The 16,185-nt window shown below is 32.6% G+C and overlaps 1 protein-coding gene across 4 annotated transcripts in view; it reads right to left on the reverse strand.

The window, feature by feature from the left end:
* LOC118179889 (membralin-like) overlaps positions 1–16,185 on the reverse strand; it is a 146,199-nt gene that overhangs the window by 19,076 nt on the left and 110,938 nt on the right. For all 4 annotated transcript variants that reach the window (XM_085820109.1, XM_085820107.1, XM_085820115.1 and 1 more), the window contains exons 8-9: positions 6,095–6,178; positions 3,558–3,690 (exon numbers count right to left, since the gene is read on the reverse strand). In XM_085820109.1, the coding sequence (XP_085676235.1) occupies positions 3,558–3,690; positions 6,095–6,178 (217 nt within the window). The remainder of the gene's footprint in view (positions 1–3,557; positions 3,691–6,094; positions 6,179–16,185) is intronic.

The following is a 16,185-nucleotide window of genomic DNA, read 5'->3' on the forward strand; positions in this document are numbered from 1 at the left end:
TAGGACAGCATGAAGTGAAATATTTTCAAAGTTACACAATCCGAATATCAAACAAAGCCATGATATGAAATTTTAAAAACAGATAGATGATGGTGATGTAATGTGAAATGTTATGATAACCAATTTAAGGCTTTTATATTCCATATACATAATTAGTATCTTTTTATTATCTAACTAATTAAAATTTCTGTTCATTTAAACTTCTGCAGGAACAACTCACAACATCTCTGCAAACTTTCGTGCTCAAAAGGATTTTGTAACCAGATCAGATTTTTTTTATCATATTTTGGGCATGTCCCTACAAAATACGCTGGCTTTTATTAAAACTGAAATGGTATTTTGTCAAAATCATGCATATTTTAAATGTAGGTGTTTTAAAAGTCAGTAACAAATAAAATGATTAATTTTATAATTCTAAAGTGGAAATTTTGCCACACTTTTCTAATATGAAATCCATTTTTTTATAAGCTCAACTATCCGGAATTTTTGCGTATCTAGAATTCGGCATTTCTCGAGCTTCTCGGACAGTTAAGCTTTTACTGTGAAACTATATGCACAAATATATGTAAAAATATATGTCCTTTGTCAGAAAAGTTCCAGGACAAAGTTTGTAAAGAATAGAAAATTGCATTTACCAAGTAATGATGCTAGCTGCTGTCAAAGTAGTCCCTTTGCTATTTATACACAAGTGCCAACATTTCTGGATATCTTGGTAGCAAGCAGGGAAATCTTGCTTGCAAACTCACATGCCACAGCCCATTGGATGTCTCTTTGCAATAATCTCGATGAAGTTTTCCTTTCTGACACCTTTTCACTCATGGAAACAAGAAAAAATCACAATAATTTTGGACACAAATGTGAGATCACGTCTGGCTCTATCCATTAGTTTAGCATAAATTCTTTATCTTTCCTCTTTCTGTTCATCTATTAGTGAGTGAGGGACGATTCTTGCATTAAGTTTCCATTTCCTTAAATCTTTGCATAAAATTTTATGACACACATCATGATTCAAATTCAGTTTTTCTGTTATCATATGCACAGTTATATGACTGTCTTCTAGTAATAACTGCCTTACATGCTGCATGTTTGCATCAGTATGTGCTATAGATGGGCGACTAGCTCTGGAATCGTCTTGCACTAAATCTCTGTCATTATGAAACCTTTTATGCCACTCGAAAGCGTGACTTCTTGAAAGTACCATGCCTACAAATATGCTTGCTTAATGATGTTCTACGTTTCAATAGGTGTTTTCCTGATCTTAACACAGAACTTAATGTTTACGCTTTGCTCACAATCAGCATCCATTGTGTTATCTTAATGAATGCAACAACAATTCAAACAATGTGCTGCTAACAAAGCCTTGCCACCTAGCAAGTTTGAGTGGAAACATGGCTAAGGTCATGTCGAGTAAGAATACATACCAACATAAAAACAACATTTCTTCCTTTTTAGTACTGCAAACTCAGGAATAAAATACATTGTCCTGGAACTTTTCTGACAATGGATGTATATAACATATGAAAGAAAACTAATTTCAATTTAGCAATAGTCATTTTAATTTGGTTACCTCCCCTTCCTGTCTTAAAACTATTAATATATGGATTCTGAAGCATGTCATCTAAAAATTAATCTGCATCGTGCCATTATGCAAGAATAGCACTGCAGATTTTTTTTTTTATCTAATCATGGTTCAAAATTTAAACAAAAGAACCAAGTCTATAAATACCACCCTTACTAATTTCACAGCTCTTTTTCCTGCTTGCCTTGCTGCTGCTAGCCACATATCACTTTGTTCTCCGCTGTGTCGTCTAGTCTTGTGTTATGCTAAAAGAAATTGTTGGGGGCATAGCGCACCTAAAATGATAATGTGTAAAGAAGAATTTGTGTCCCAAAAATGAGTTACCAAGAATAAAATTATGTGTTGAATTTGGCCACATCTGCAAGTCCGTCATTCTACCTATGCACTAGTCTCTCCAGGTAATTAAATTACAACATAAATAAACATCTCATCTCCAATCATCTTATTATATATATGTGTATATATTGGGTCATACAAAAAGCCTCCACAGTTTTTTGCCACTAGATGGTGTTGATGCCTATATATCTGGCAACACTCACCAGATTGTCTCAAATGAACACGTGGCTTTGTGATGCTTTTTTTGTTATAAAAAAAGAACCCAGGAGTGGTTTGCTTGATTCCATTCCAGAAGTTTTGATGTCAAAGATGCACCTTGCTCTGGTCAGTCAGTCACTGAAAAAGTCGATGAAATTTTTCAACTGGTGGAGCAAGACCGGCATGCAAGCTGTTAGGAAACAGCAGGGGCTCTAAATATCAACCACATGTCAGTGTGGAATCATTTCAAAAGCGCAGGCTACAAAAAGAAGTTGGATGTTTAGGTGCCACATGAATTAATGCAAATAAATTTGAAACCGAATTACCGAATGATGATTGACAAATTACTATCAGTGAAATGATGCTAAAATGCAAAGAAATCGAACCATTTTGAAGCAAATCATTACAGGCAATGAAAAATGGGTGAAATACGAGAATATCAAATGAAAGCGATCATGGTCAAAGGCTGGTCACTCTCCACAAATGACTTCAAAGCCTGGATTGTCGCCAAACAAGTTTATGCTGAGTGTTTGATGGGACTGGAAAGAAATTGTCCATTATAAACTGCTGCAAGCTGGCGAAACTATCAATTCAGCCCTGTACTGGGCACAATTCTACCATTTGAAAGAAGTAATCCAGAAAGAGCAACCAGAATTGGCCAGCAGAAACGGAGCTGCGTTCCATCATGACAATGTGTGGCCACACACATCTTTGATGACTTGGAACAAATTGATGGAAATTGGTTGGGAAGTTTTGATGCATCCACTGTATAGACCGGAACTTGCTTTGTCTGACTACTGTTTGTTTTGGTCTCTGCCTAACTCTGTTGATGGTAAAAAACTTGCCAACCGAAGCCCTACGAAAAATCACTCAAAGTTTTTCGACGATAAACCATAGAAGTTCTACACTGATGGAATTTTGAAGCTACCTGAAAAATGGCAAAAGGTCATAGATAATAACGGTTAATATATACTTGATTAATACTGATTTTCAGTAAAGAAAATTTTTGTTCAAAAATATACCAAAAACTCACAGAGACATTTTATATGGCCCAATATATATATAAATAAAGTTTTAGGGTGTTACAAGATGATGATGGTTTTAAAAACTTCCCCAATCAACAAAGTCTGAAAACTATTTTCTATAAAAGTCACAAGTGATATGTTGTTAGATCTTACTTATTTAGTCAAGCTACATATTTTATTTTTCTTATAGCTGCTAAAATTATTATCCACAGATAAATTCACTACCATTTGCAGATATCAAATTTTTAATTTCTGCAAATGTAAGCCAGTTACAAGCTGAATCATGAAGGTAAACAATTCAAGAATGATTGCATTCATGTTTTCCTACATCCATTGTGTACATACATAAGTGTGGTTCAATTTCATAAATAAATAAAGACAAGACAAAAGAAAGAAATATTTAGAGTGCAGACACAAACCTCAACCAGTATCGTTTTGAGATATTGGACTGGCAGCAGTAGGTATTGAACTGATCGGCTGTCCAGACGATAAGAATGACATAAAAAGCTATTGCCGTGTCATTGAAAAATTCAGCCATGATTGCTTCCATCCCTAACACATAAAGTAATAATATTATATGCCTATAACAGATAAAAAAATTATATATACTGAAAACATAAAGCAAACAAGTGAATTTTGAACTGTGGTATACAGATCCTCAGGGAGTGCAGAAAGATATAGTTGTACTAAAAATACAATAGCACAAATGATTTCAAATTGTGGGATGCATATCATTAGAGAGAACAGAAAAATTTAGTTTAATTTAGTTAAATTAGTGTTTATTAAAGTTTAATTAATTTAGCATATTTATACTAGCTGCTAGCATATAATAGTGATTAAATGGTAAATATAATAATATTGTAAGTAATAGTATTAGTAATGCATTTAATAATAATATAATTTAATATGATGCAAATAATAATTTAAAATAGTAACTATAAAAAAAAGACAAATATATAATTATTTTAATGAGTCCAGCTAGTATTATTTCATAAAAAATCTTGAATATTTCTAATTAAACATCTTGAGATTTAAACACATTTTTATTTAACTAATTAGATTAAAAACAGGAAAAAAAATATTCTTTTGGGCAATGCAATTGCTTTTAAATCACTTTGTTTGTTACTCTACAACACATATATTAAATTTGAAGTTAAATATAGTACACTTTACTATATGCCAACATGTCAGTGCATGAAAGTTAATTTCACGCAGTGGCAACACACTGATTTTAAATAAATAGCAGAGTCAGTTGATTAGAACTGACTTAAGACAAATATCTTACATTTTGCCAAGTGGCAACAGTCTGGTGCATCTGAGAGAAAACTATTTTATTGAACAGTGTTGCCACTGCTTGCTTTCAAAGCTCATTAACAAAAAATTTATTAAATTTTCAAAAAGTATGAAATAGATAAAAAATTAAAATAATATTCTGGCTTTGATGTGTCCATGTTCAGGTGCCAGACTATGTCTGTTCAAAATTTGGTAGCTCCATGAGTCGCCATTTTTTCACAATGCAAGGAACATGCAAACATACACAACCAAAATCTTCATTACATAAGAGTAAAGATTACGGGGATAGTTGAGAATCTTTATTTATTTATTTATGTATCCAAATATTCAATAAATAGGGGTACATTTACAATAATTTAACTTTCTTATTCACTGTATTGGTGAATGTAAATTTAGCAGGCATAATGTATCACAACATCCGTGTGGTGACCGGGTGTGAAAAAACAGTCCCAATTCAGTTCATGCATGTTGAAAGAGGTGACTAAAATGGGTACCCAGTGTCCAAGGGTATAGCTGGGCACATTGCCAGTGAGAATTATATCAGAGGACTGGTCTTCCAGGTTGGTGGTTGGATGTGGGTTAAGTACACCATCCTGTAAAGAAAATCTGGTTCAGAAATCTCAAGGGCTAAATCATGGATGGATAACAACCAGATGACATAGAACGACAATGGAATGTGTGTACATTTCATAAGGATGGAGCACTTAAAAATCTGTTGATATGTTTGACAATTATAAATTAGACACTTTGGCCAGTCAGGAGATCAGAGGACTTGGCCAAGGAATTATGGATAAAAGAAGATGCAGTGTCTTATAAAGCTGTGAGGATAAGCAGCACTGCTTTGGAGTAGAATTTGTAGTTAGAGACAGAACCATAGACTTCAAACCTATAAATGAAAAGATTGTAAAGTGCGGATTCAAGTTTGTCCTCAAAATTAGCGTATGTATTATCAGCATACATGCACCTACTGAGGATGAATTTGATACTATTAACGATGAGTTTTATGATAAATTTGAAGATTCCAATGACAAATGCTCCACAGTTGATAGAAAACTTGTTACTGGCAACTTTTATGCAAAGACTGGCATGAGATTAGTGGGGGAACTCTGTGGGTTATCACAGTTTATATGAGGAAAGTAATGATAACAGGTTAAGACTTAATGATTTTGCAAATGCAAATAAACTTATTATAAAAGGTACATTTTTTTTAACATAAAAATATAGTCACATGGCACTGCCCAGATGTAGGGGGGAACATAAATCAGATCAATCCTTTCCCAGTGAAGCTAAGACACCGAAAATGCCTTTTGGATGTTTGCAGCTATAGCGGAGCCAATGTTGACTCTGATCACTTTCTGGTGATTTCCGGCCTGAGAGAAAGGATAAGTAAGACTTTTTGGATGAGGCAGAAAAGGGATAGAATCTTGGCTGAACTGATTGATATTATTCATAAGGCTATACTTAAAGTCTGAACTATGGAGCAGAAGCCCATTGAATGGGATGAGAGCTCTGTATGTCCCACTTAATCACTAACCTCCAACGGGTCAATTTTGATACCACTGGGAATCCCATGTCTAGAGTAACAGTTTAAAAATGTATGCATATTGCATGCACAGTTGTACATATGAAATATATTCTTCAAAAACATCTTTTTCTTACTTACCCACTAAAGCCAGGATGACAGTGAGCAATGGAGCTGCAGGGAAATTAACTGAAGAATGGAATTCTAGCATATGCAGAAGCTCAACTGAAAAAGAGAAACAGAAATAAAAACTTTTAATAATGACAAAACAAACTTTAAATATGAAATTAGAAGTTACAGTGGCTCCATTTTGTTTCCAGACGGTTGTATACTTGAAATTTATTTGCCGAGGTCTAGTACTAAATACTGAAACACAGACATAAATTTGTTTCCCAAACATATTATTTTTTCTCTATTTTATGCCTTAATTTCAAAATAAATATCATCAAATAATAAAATAATTTGTTCAAAAAGGGTTAATTAGCAACTCACATAATAATTCAGACACTCCAAATTTTTTTTAAGATGTTTTGGTAGGCATTTTTTCTTGTAATAATTTTCGTTTTAAATAAAAATATATTACACGAATAATTGTCTGTGTTTGGAAAATTTTACTTCTTTAGAAAAATACCGGGTGGCCATAATTAAACTGACACTGCTGACAGTTCTGTAGCGCAATCTATTTGTGAGAATGACGCCACATTTTGTAGGAAGATTAAATAAGATGGGGGATGAAGGATTCCACGAAAAAACAAATTAGTTCTAAAAGTCAACGCTAGGGGAATATTTGGCGCTGTATAATAGAAAATAGAGTGTTAACAAATGCAAATTAATATGGAATAAAATTACCTTTTATTATGCACATTTTCTGATTTAGTTCAAGTGCAATATGGCAACACTTTTAAAAAAGCGATACGAGGAAATCATTTTCATGCAAGATGGAGCTCCTCCACACATTGCTGTATAGGTGCAACAGATGCTATGACAGAAATTCACAACAGAAAGTCATTAGCCCCTGCTTTCCAACTGCATGGCCACCTCAGTCGCCTGATCTTACCTCATGCGACTTCTGGCTATGAGGTTACCTTAAGTCCAAGGTCTATCAAGAAGTGGTCCAGGACCTGGCTACGTTGAAGGATAACATATCACAGACTGTATGGGAGATTCCTGCAGACATGTTACTTTCTGCTGTTGTGCATACTGTGCACAGAATGCAATATGTGGTTCACAACAACGGCAGCCACATTGAACCTCATTTGAATGCAAAATAAAAGGTAATTTCCGTATTGATTTGCATTTGTTAACATTCTATTTTCTATTACACAGTGCCAAATATTCAACTAGCAGTGACTTTTGGAACTAATTTGTTTTTTCGCGGAATCCTTCGTCCCCCGTCTTGTTTAATCTTCCTACAAAATGTGGCGTCATTCTCACAAATAGATCGTGCTACAAACCACTGTGAACACTGTCAGTTTAATTATGGCCACCCGTTATATTAATAGTTCTACATCCAAAGGGAACATATTAAGACATTACAAATTAATTAACAAGTTCTATTAGAAATTTAATTACTCCTCTGTTTTAAAGGTGGCAAAAGTATTCAAAATATTCAAATAATCTTTGACCTAAATCATTTACCTAAATTTGACTTTACAAAGCGATGGCAATTGTTTGGAACTATTGAAAATGCATCAAAATCTGTATTCGTAGCTAACACAAAAGAGATTGCTGATTTATTCTGCAAAAATCAAACAAGACCTAAAAGATAGTATTCTAAAACATTCAGCAGATTAAGAAGAAAAATTTGCGATAAAATTCAACCCTGAAGCTTTTAGAAGAATCATTTAGTGCACACAGATACAACAGGTGATCAGCAGGAAGGAATTTCTTCATCAACAACAACAACAACAACAACAACAAAAAGAGGAAAATACACATGGCATTTCCAAAATCTATAAGCTAATTTTATCATATTCAACTAATATATCATCTAAAGCAATATTTTATCATATTGGAACAAGGCTATATTTTCAGAAAAGTAAACATTTAATATATTTGGATCTGACAGATGAATTAATATGTGGCAAATTCTGAATTAAGAATTGAATTCGAAAAACCTACAGCCAAATCATGGGGCAAATTGGTTTGGGATATTTTGCTGCCTGGAATAAGAAATTTAGTTTTAGTTAAAATAACACAATGAACAACAATTATTGGAAGAGTTAAAGCAACAAGAATCAGCATAATATTCATTAAGTTGCAGGACTAGTTTCAAAGGTTTAAATATAGAACCTTCTTCTTCAGTCTTTCAAATATATATTTTTGAGAAAAATTTATATTTTGGTTGCTGAGAAGCTTGTTTCGATGTGGCAAAAGACATCAGGGCTATCTGTTGAGAGGAGATGGCTCGTATTTACATTATATATGGGAAAACCAATCATACAGCCAGTCTGTTTGCTTGGGCTTGAACCCAGGTCAAACTACCAGGATTCAGCACTCTTAACCACTAGTAGGGCCAACTCATTTTCCAGGATTTTTCATGTGATTGGATATCCTGCACATACTTTGAGAATTAACTGTATATTATATATACATAGATAGACAGATATCATACATGAACCTCAAAATATGAAAAACTTATAACCTCTCATAGCAAAAACAAAGAATTTCCCAAATTTACATACACAATGGCAACAACATTTTAAAAGAATTCCAAATTCTTTTATTTATAATATGCTTCTGATAGTGTATCTGTTAATATGTATACAGTACAAAGTCCGTAATCCGGAATAATCTATAATCCGGACCTCAAAGCCACAAACTTTTTTTTTATATTTTATGCTTCACGCATGCACATTTAATGTATAATGGATGGTATAAGCTATACTAAAATTATCTTTACTGATTCTAAGGCATTTCAGTTAATGTTGCAGATTGCGCTGTTCTTTAATCTTCTAATTGGATCTGGTTTATTATTTTTTGCAGACTGTTAGAGCAATTTTATAAAAATTAAGGTTGAACTTTCGATTATGTCAAAAACAGTTTCCAATTCTGGAGCTGCCAAAGGATCTAAAGAGCGAAACCATGTATCGATGTCCATCAAACAAAAAGTGGAATTGCTGCAAAAAATGGATAAAGGCATATCCGTCACAAAATTATGCGAGGAGTATGCCATTGGAAAGCCAACTGTATATGACATAAGCAAAAAGAAAAAGTAGCTTTTTGAATTTTTTGTGGATTCCGACACCTCACTTGCAATGAATAATAGAAAAGGGTTTGTTACGCTAAAAGTGATGATCATGACAAAGTGATAATTCAATGGGTCAGACAGCATCGCAGCGAGGGTGTGCCATTGAAGGGTCCAATGCTAATGGCTCAAGCCAAAATATTTCATGAAATGAACTTACACACTGAGTGCACATATTCGACAGGTTGGTTAACCAAATTTAAAAATCACCATTGTATAAGACAAAAATTTCAGGTCAAAAAGCTTCAGCTGACACTGAAGCTGCTGAACAATTTGCAGCTGAATTCATTGAACACATTACTAGTGAATATTTACCTCCAGAACAAATTTACAACGCTGATGAAACTGGTCTTTTCTGGCAATATGTACCACGAAATACCTTAGAAACCTCTACAGAAAACGCTCCTACTGGTGTCAAAGATTCCAAAGCGAGACTAACAATTTTAGCGTGCACAAATGCTGCAGGAACGCACAAGTGCAAACTTTTCGTAATCAGAAAACATGCACGACCTCGAACATTTAAAGGAGTAACGATTTTCCCCCTTATATATTGCGCAAATAAAAGAGCATGGATGACACAAGCATTGATGAATGATTGGTTTGAAAATCATTTTACACCTGAGGCTTGGCAACATTTGAATTCGGTTGGTTTACCTGATGATTCGAAAAAAGTCCTGATTATTGACAACTGTTCGTCACATACTTCACTTAAATTTTTAGTGAAAGATAATGTATCCGCATTATTCTTCCCTCCAAATTGTACATCTATCATTCAGCCTATGGATATGGGAATAGCACACATACTGAAATGCAAGTATAAAGTAGCATTTTAAAAATCTATGTTAAATTTCTTGGAACAACGGCAAGACTGTTCAAGACTTTTTGAAATTTTTTAGCATAAAATCTGCTCTGTGGAGCATTGCAAGATCATGGGAGGATGTGTCTCCAGATACATTAAAAAATAATTGGCATAATTTATGGCCAGCTACCATATTTCATGGTGAGGACGATGAAGATGATAGCCGCAAATTTGAAGTTTTTTAGACATCGCAAACTAAAGTAAAATTTTCCAGTTATTGGATTTTGTAAAGAAATGTGGAGAAGCAGTAATAAATGAAGATAATATAACAGTAGTTTTTCAATGCGACGACAATGCCCCAATCATCAATTAATTAACGGATGGCGAAATCTGTAGTATGGTTCTAGATCCAGAAAATACCGCTTCCAATAGCGAAGAAAGTGACAAGGAGATTATTGAAAATGAAAAAATTTCGAGTGATAAGTTAGTCGGTATTCTAGACACAGAAATTACACGACTTTGACTTGAACAGTGGAACTTTGTAACTGAACAAGAAACTATGTCTGCTTATAGAATTAAAGAGAAAGTATTAGCACAAAACATGAAGCAACTTAAGCAACTTACATTGAAAGAAATGTTTAATAAAGTAAACAAATAACTATTAAGCTTTTTTTTATTAAATTTTTATACCCTTTAATCATAATTGCTCTTTATTTCATAAATTATGGTTTATTATTCTTAATTGTATAATTTCTGCATGCCATCTTACCAGATTTAAATTGATGATCTATAATCCGGAAAAACCCCTAAACCGAAATTGCCGAAGTCCCGACGAGTCCAGATTACGGACTTTGTACTGCATTAATATTTAATTAGGTTTTCTAAGTGAATCTGTTGTTTGGTTCATTTCATAATTTTCTTACATTTTTATACAAAAAAAATTCATAAATAGAGAAGAAAGGCTTTTATTTATCGAAGTACTTTTAAATATGATGAAAATTATATTAATAATTAATTGTTGTAGATAAAATTTACAAAACATCTAAAGTAGATTAATATTGTAATTTCATTTATGTATTTATTGCAAATACGATGCTTATAGTTTTACAGGTGTAAAGATATGGACCGAGTTTATATGCAGAGCTTGCTGCTGACCTTTGTCTGTATCTCTATATGCTAGCACACTAGGGGGGGGGAGATACTTCTGTATCTCCCGTTTTACTGGTCCGATTGACAAAATTCAAATTGTGTTTTTTATGTCTCGAAAGCGCGACTTTGGATATTTATTAGATTTATATATAGCATTATTCTAACATATTTATTTTGACACAAAGTCGGACTTTTTCTGAAATAACATAAATTTTTTCCCATATTTTGATTCTATGACTTAAATTATGCCTAGATATTAAATTTTGTAATTTTTTGTGAGAAATTAAAAAATTTTTCTTGCCAAATTTTTTTCAGTTTGCGCCAAGAATAACTCAATTGGCAGAATTCTTAATTTATAGTAATTTAGTTAACTTAATTCTTTTTTATTGATGAACGAGAGGAAAAATGGTCAATCGTTCATTCTTTCAAATAATTTTAAAAAAGTGCGTAAAGCACATTTTCATTAATATCGCTTATATTAAATACCCCAAATTTCAAAACATGTTAAAAAGTAAATTCAGAGATGTAAGAAAAATAAAGAATATATAAAATATTAAATTAGCAGCGTAAATTAATTTCCATTTTCTATTCTAAAAATAGTAACTTCTATTTGCACTGCGTTATTTCGAGAAAAATCTATGTCATATGACTCTTATGTAGTTTTGGTGATGTAAATGGAACTAAAACTCAACCAGCCAATACTAATTTTACAGCAATATTAACTGTCCAATCAAAATGCTTTGAAAACCAAAACTAACTCAGTCTGACTTGAGATTTCATCCTGAACATAACACACTTTCTTTCCATGCTTTGGCCTAGCTAGACTACTGTTTGTCTGCTGCTGCTTTCTTGCTACAAAGTTATCAAAAATGTAAGCACATTCTTTTGGAACAGGCACATTTAATGTGTGTAGCCACAATATGTTGCTGAAAATAAAACTGAAGATTTAACCTTCCTTCGCCTCCAATTTCTTGGTCATTATGGATCAACACACCTACCCCATCCAAATTTCTGCTCCTGAATTTATTACATGTATATCTTAGGAAATTTTGAATAAAAAAACTGATTTTTTTTCAGATATGCTTAGAAATAAATACATCTACTTTAAGATGATGTTAAAAATTTTACAAGTTATAATAGAAAAATTTTGTGAAAATTTTATAAAAAATATTTAAAAATACAAATTTTTAAAATAAATCATAAAAAATGTGTGAATTATATTTGGATTAAGCCTAATTTTGAATTCTGGAAGAAGAAATCAAGTAGTTTAATAAAAAAGAGAGATATTAATATATATATATATATATATAATTCAAGTAACATTGAGGAGCTAATTTTTAAAAATCTACTTGTGCTATTTTTACGAAACTTGGCAGTTTGGCATAATTTGAGTTACAAAATCGAAATATGGAAAAAAAGCCAATTGCTGGTGGTGTTTCAATATTCTGAAATTTCTGGTACCTAATTCTGAAATTCCAGTAGCTAATTCAACATATTGCAATTACCATATATTCCCAAATATAAAATGAGTGTGCATAAGCCAAGCGTGTAATTTTTTCTTCAAAAATTCAGACGTGAAAGTGCAAGTTGGCAGAAAAAGCTGAACAACGTGCGAACAAAAAAACTAAATACTCACGCGCGACCTCTAAAAAAACACATTTTGATAAAATATCAAACTTTTAATACAGTCAAAAGTCGTTAATTCGGACACCCATAATCCGGAATGATCTATAATCCGGACCTCAAAGCTACAAACTTTGTGTGCATGCGTCGCGTTCACGCATGCGCACAGGCGTTTACGAGAGCGCATAAGACCCTTACAGCTGTGAATATGTTTGTGCGCATGCGCGTTTAATGTGTAACGGAGTTATACGCTAAGCTAAAGTTATCTAATTCAGTTAATGTTGCAGATTGCGTTGTTCCTTAATCTTCGAATTGGATCCAGCTTATTATTTTTTGCAGACTGTTAGAGCAATTTTATAAAAGTAAGCTTGAACTTTCGATTATGTCAAATAGAATTTCCGATATATATTTACTACAAAGCGAAAGTATGTTTTGAAAGCCGAAATCTGTTTATCAATTTCACGCTGCTCTGCGGCAGAAGGGGGGGGCAGAAACGTCATTATTAGATTACGATAGATTAGAAAGATTATGTCAAATAAAATTTCCGATATATATTTACTAATTTGTAATTTGTATCTACAAAGCGAAAGTATGTTTTGAAATCTGAAATCTGTTTATAAATTTCACGCGGGGGATTGGAAGTTAATCTGTCAGCACTATCCTTATCTTCAGGGCAGATGTTTTTATTTTATTTGGTTTATAATTCCATACTAAGTGTAGTATTTTATCTCGATGTACTCCGTCTTTGATATGATTTAAATCAAGTTCCTCGTCATTATAATTTGCTTCCGATAGTGAAAAAAGTGACAGAGGTTATTGAAAACGAAAAACTTTCGATTGACAAATTAGTCTGTATTCTCGACAATTTTTAATATAGATATTTTGAGTTTTTATGTATTTTTGCCTTGTCGCGAAGTGAAAACTGAATTAATTGAATGAGAAATACTCAATCGTCTGTGAAAAACTGTTTCTTTTTTGTCTCGTATGCTTAATTTCTTTTATACATAGTTCTAGCTTTATTATAGTATTTGAATAGAACATGTGGCAACGATTAGATAATTCTTTAAATGATATAAATTTTGTGCATTTTGAGTTATAATATGAACGAAATATAATACTGTTAAGTAAACCTAGCGCCAGAGTGTCACTATGGTAAACAAAGTGAATTTTAAAGAATGCATTTATTCTATTGTGGCTTATGCGCTGTCGGCGAAGTAGGTTTAATTCAATCTAATAAGTTCAAATGAAATGCAAGAAAATATGCGTATAATTTAATATTCCGTACATGGAAGTCGTGGTGTACACATCAGATTTTTTTTTAGATTCTTGTTCCTCCTTTTTTATCTCTAGCTCTTCTTTGTACAGTTTATGAGCATTCCTTAAATTTTTACATAGAGTTTTGTGTACTGGAGAATGCAAGTGGTCATCTCTTTTAAAAAATTCCAGAGCTGACTTATTGCAACTCAAAAATTTGTATTTTACTGTTTGTATAGCAGACAATGTGTCTATACTCATGCGGCCACACTCCTTATCTAACACACTGCTCACAGAACTAAAAGCACTGTCAACTTGTGGCCCATGGAAACAACTTAAAATAGCTTTTACCATTTTGGATAAAGCTGGATAACTGCCATCTGCAAATACTTTGGCCACCACTTATTAAGTCTCATTATTTTTCCATCTATATCTAAAGCTGAAGCTATTTTTTTTATCAATTTGGTATTTATACACTTCTAAATTATATGAAATTTTGTCTTCTTGTGTCAAAACATTCTGGATTATTTCAGGCAATCTTTTTAACTTAAGTAAGGTACTATGGTGACCTCTGGCTGTAGGATCAATTCCTGATATGCTTTTTAATAATGGGTTGTTCAATGTAAAGTCTTCTGCAGATATTTTGCACAGCTAATGAAAGCTTCAGTGGAATTTTTAAAAAATTCTTTAACATATGTTTCACTAAATCTTTTTGAAATAAGTGCAATTGTAGCTACTCCTAAATACATATTCTTTGGGGATAAAAAATTAGATTCATCTGCAATATCTAAAGTCAAAATTTCTGAGATAGATTTATTTTAGAGAAATTCTGACTTAATAAACAGTGCTAAAAATCAATAAATAGCTGCTTCTGCTCATCATGCAATTTATGTATTAAAGGCTCTTTCATTTGAAATAGACAGATATACTTTTTCAATAATGGCAATTCAGACACATAAAAATGCATAATTAATTGCAGTTTTTTTCCTGTCATAGAACAATTTTAAAATTATTCTTTCTTTTCGTTTCCTCCCATCACTTGTCAAATGCTTTTGCTGTAAATACCAGTGGATATCCTTAATACGTTCTCTGCTTTCATTGCTCAGATTTCTTTGTTTATAGATACTGCAACATGTATTAAAATATAATAATCTGTTATGCTGATTTAAAAATCCATAATAAAAAATGGTTAAACAATTAAACATGAGTAAATTACTCAACATCATATGTGGACAACCAGCGGTGTTTAATAAAATGTTCAACATCAATATATTTGACATTTGAAATCACACACATTTCCACTAATTTTTCTTTTAAATCAACAGACCAGTTAAAGTCATTATATATATCTCACAGGTAATCTTCTACCCACCCACCAAATGGTTTAGAAAATACATTAGATGCATTATGTATATGATGGCAAGAATCTCCTATCAATATCTAACAAATGAGCACCTTCTCATTATGAAGTCTCACCTCTAATCCAGACTTTGATACTCTTATTATATTGCAAGAATCCATCAAAACAGACATGAGATTCTCAAATGGCAGCTGATTTTTGTCAAAAAGAGACAATTTTTTTGAAACAGTTGTTCAGCAGACACATTAAAAACATTAACAAATATTAAATGCTCGACCACTACTTTATTGTGTTCTGTAGAAAAGTAGCTGGCTAATATGCACAAAACTCTCATTCGATTACTACTTGTAGCTTCATCAATATTTACTGAAAATTTAAACTTTTTAAAATTGTTCACAGTTTCATTGAAAAATGTTTTTGAAAGGCCTATCATTTTATATGAAGCAGTAGTGCGAGCCATTGGGAGCTGTGATAGTGCCTTCTTATCAGATGCCATTGGTTTGGCCAAATCAATTATCACATGTGTTACAGTATAAGGCAAATTTATTTTCAGCCATAACTCCAAGCAGTTGACCCTCTAAGCTGGAAACTTGATCAAAAATTGGAATACTTGGAGCTGCTAATTTTTCTTCTATTTTTCTCTCCTGCATGTTTGAGTCTGTCAAAGAAGAATATGATGATGGCATCCTGTAATTATCTCTTTTCACTATTCTCTCCCACAATGTTTTTTTGCTTTTGATGTGGCTGCTAATAGCAACATATCCCCTTTTTCTATAATATATTAGATCAGAAAACAATGC

This window comes from Stegodyphus dumicola, chromosome 1 (assembly GCF_044657685.1).
Source record: "Stegodyphus dumicola isolate Sdum_Otavi_A_Nest chromosome 1, ASM4465768v1".
Classification (NCBI taxonomy): Eukaryota; Metazoa; Arthropoda; class Arachnida; order Araneae; family Eresidae; genus Stegodyphus; species Stegodyphus dumicola.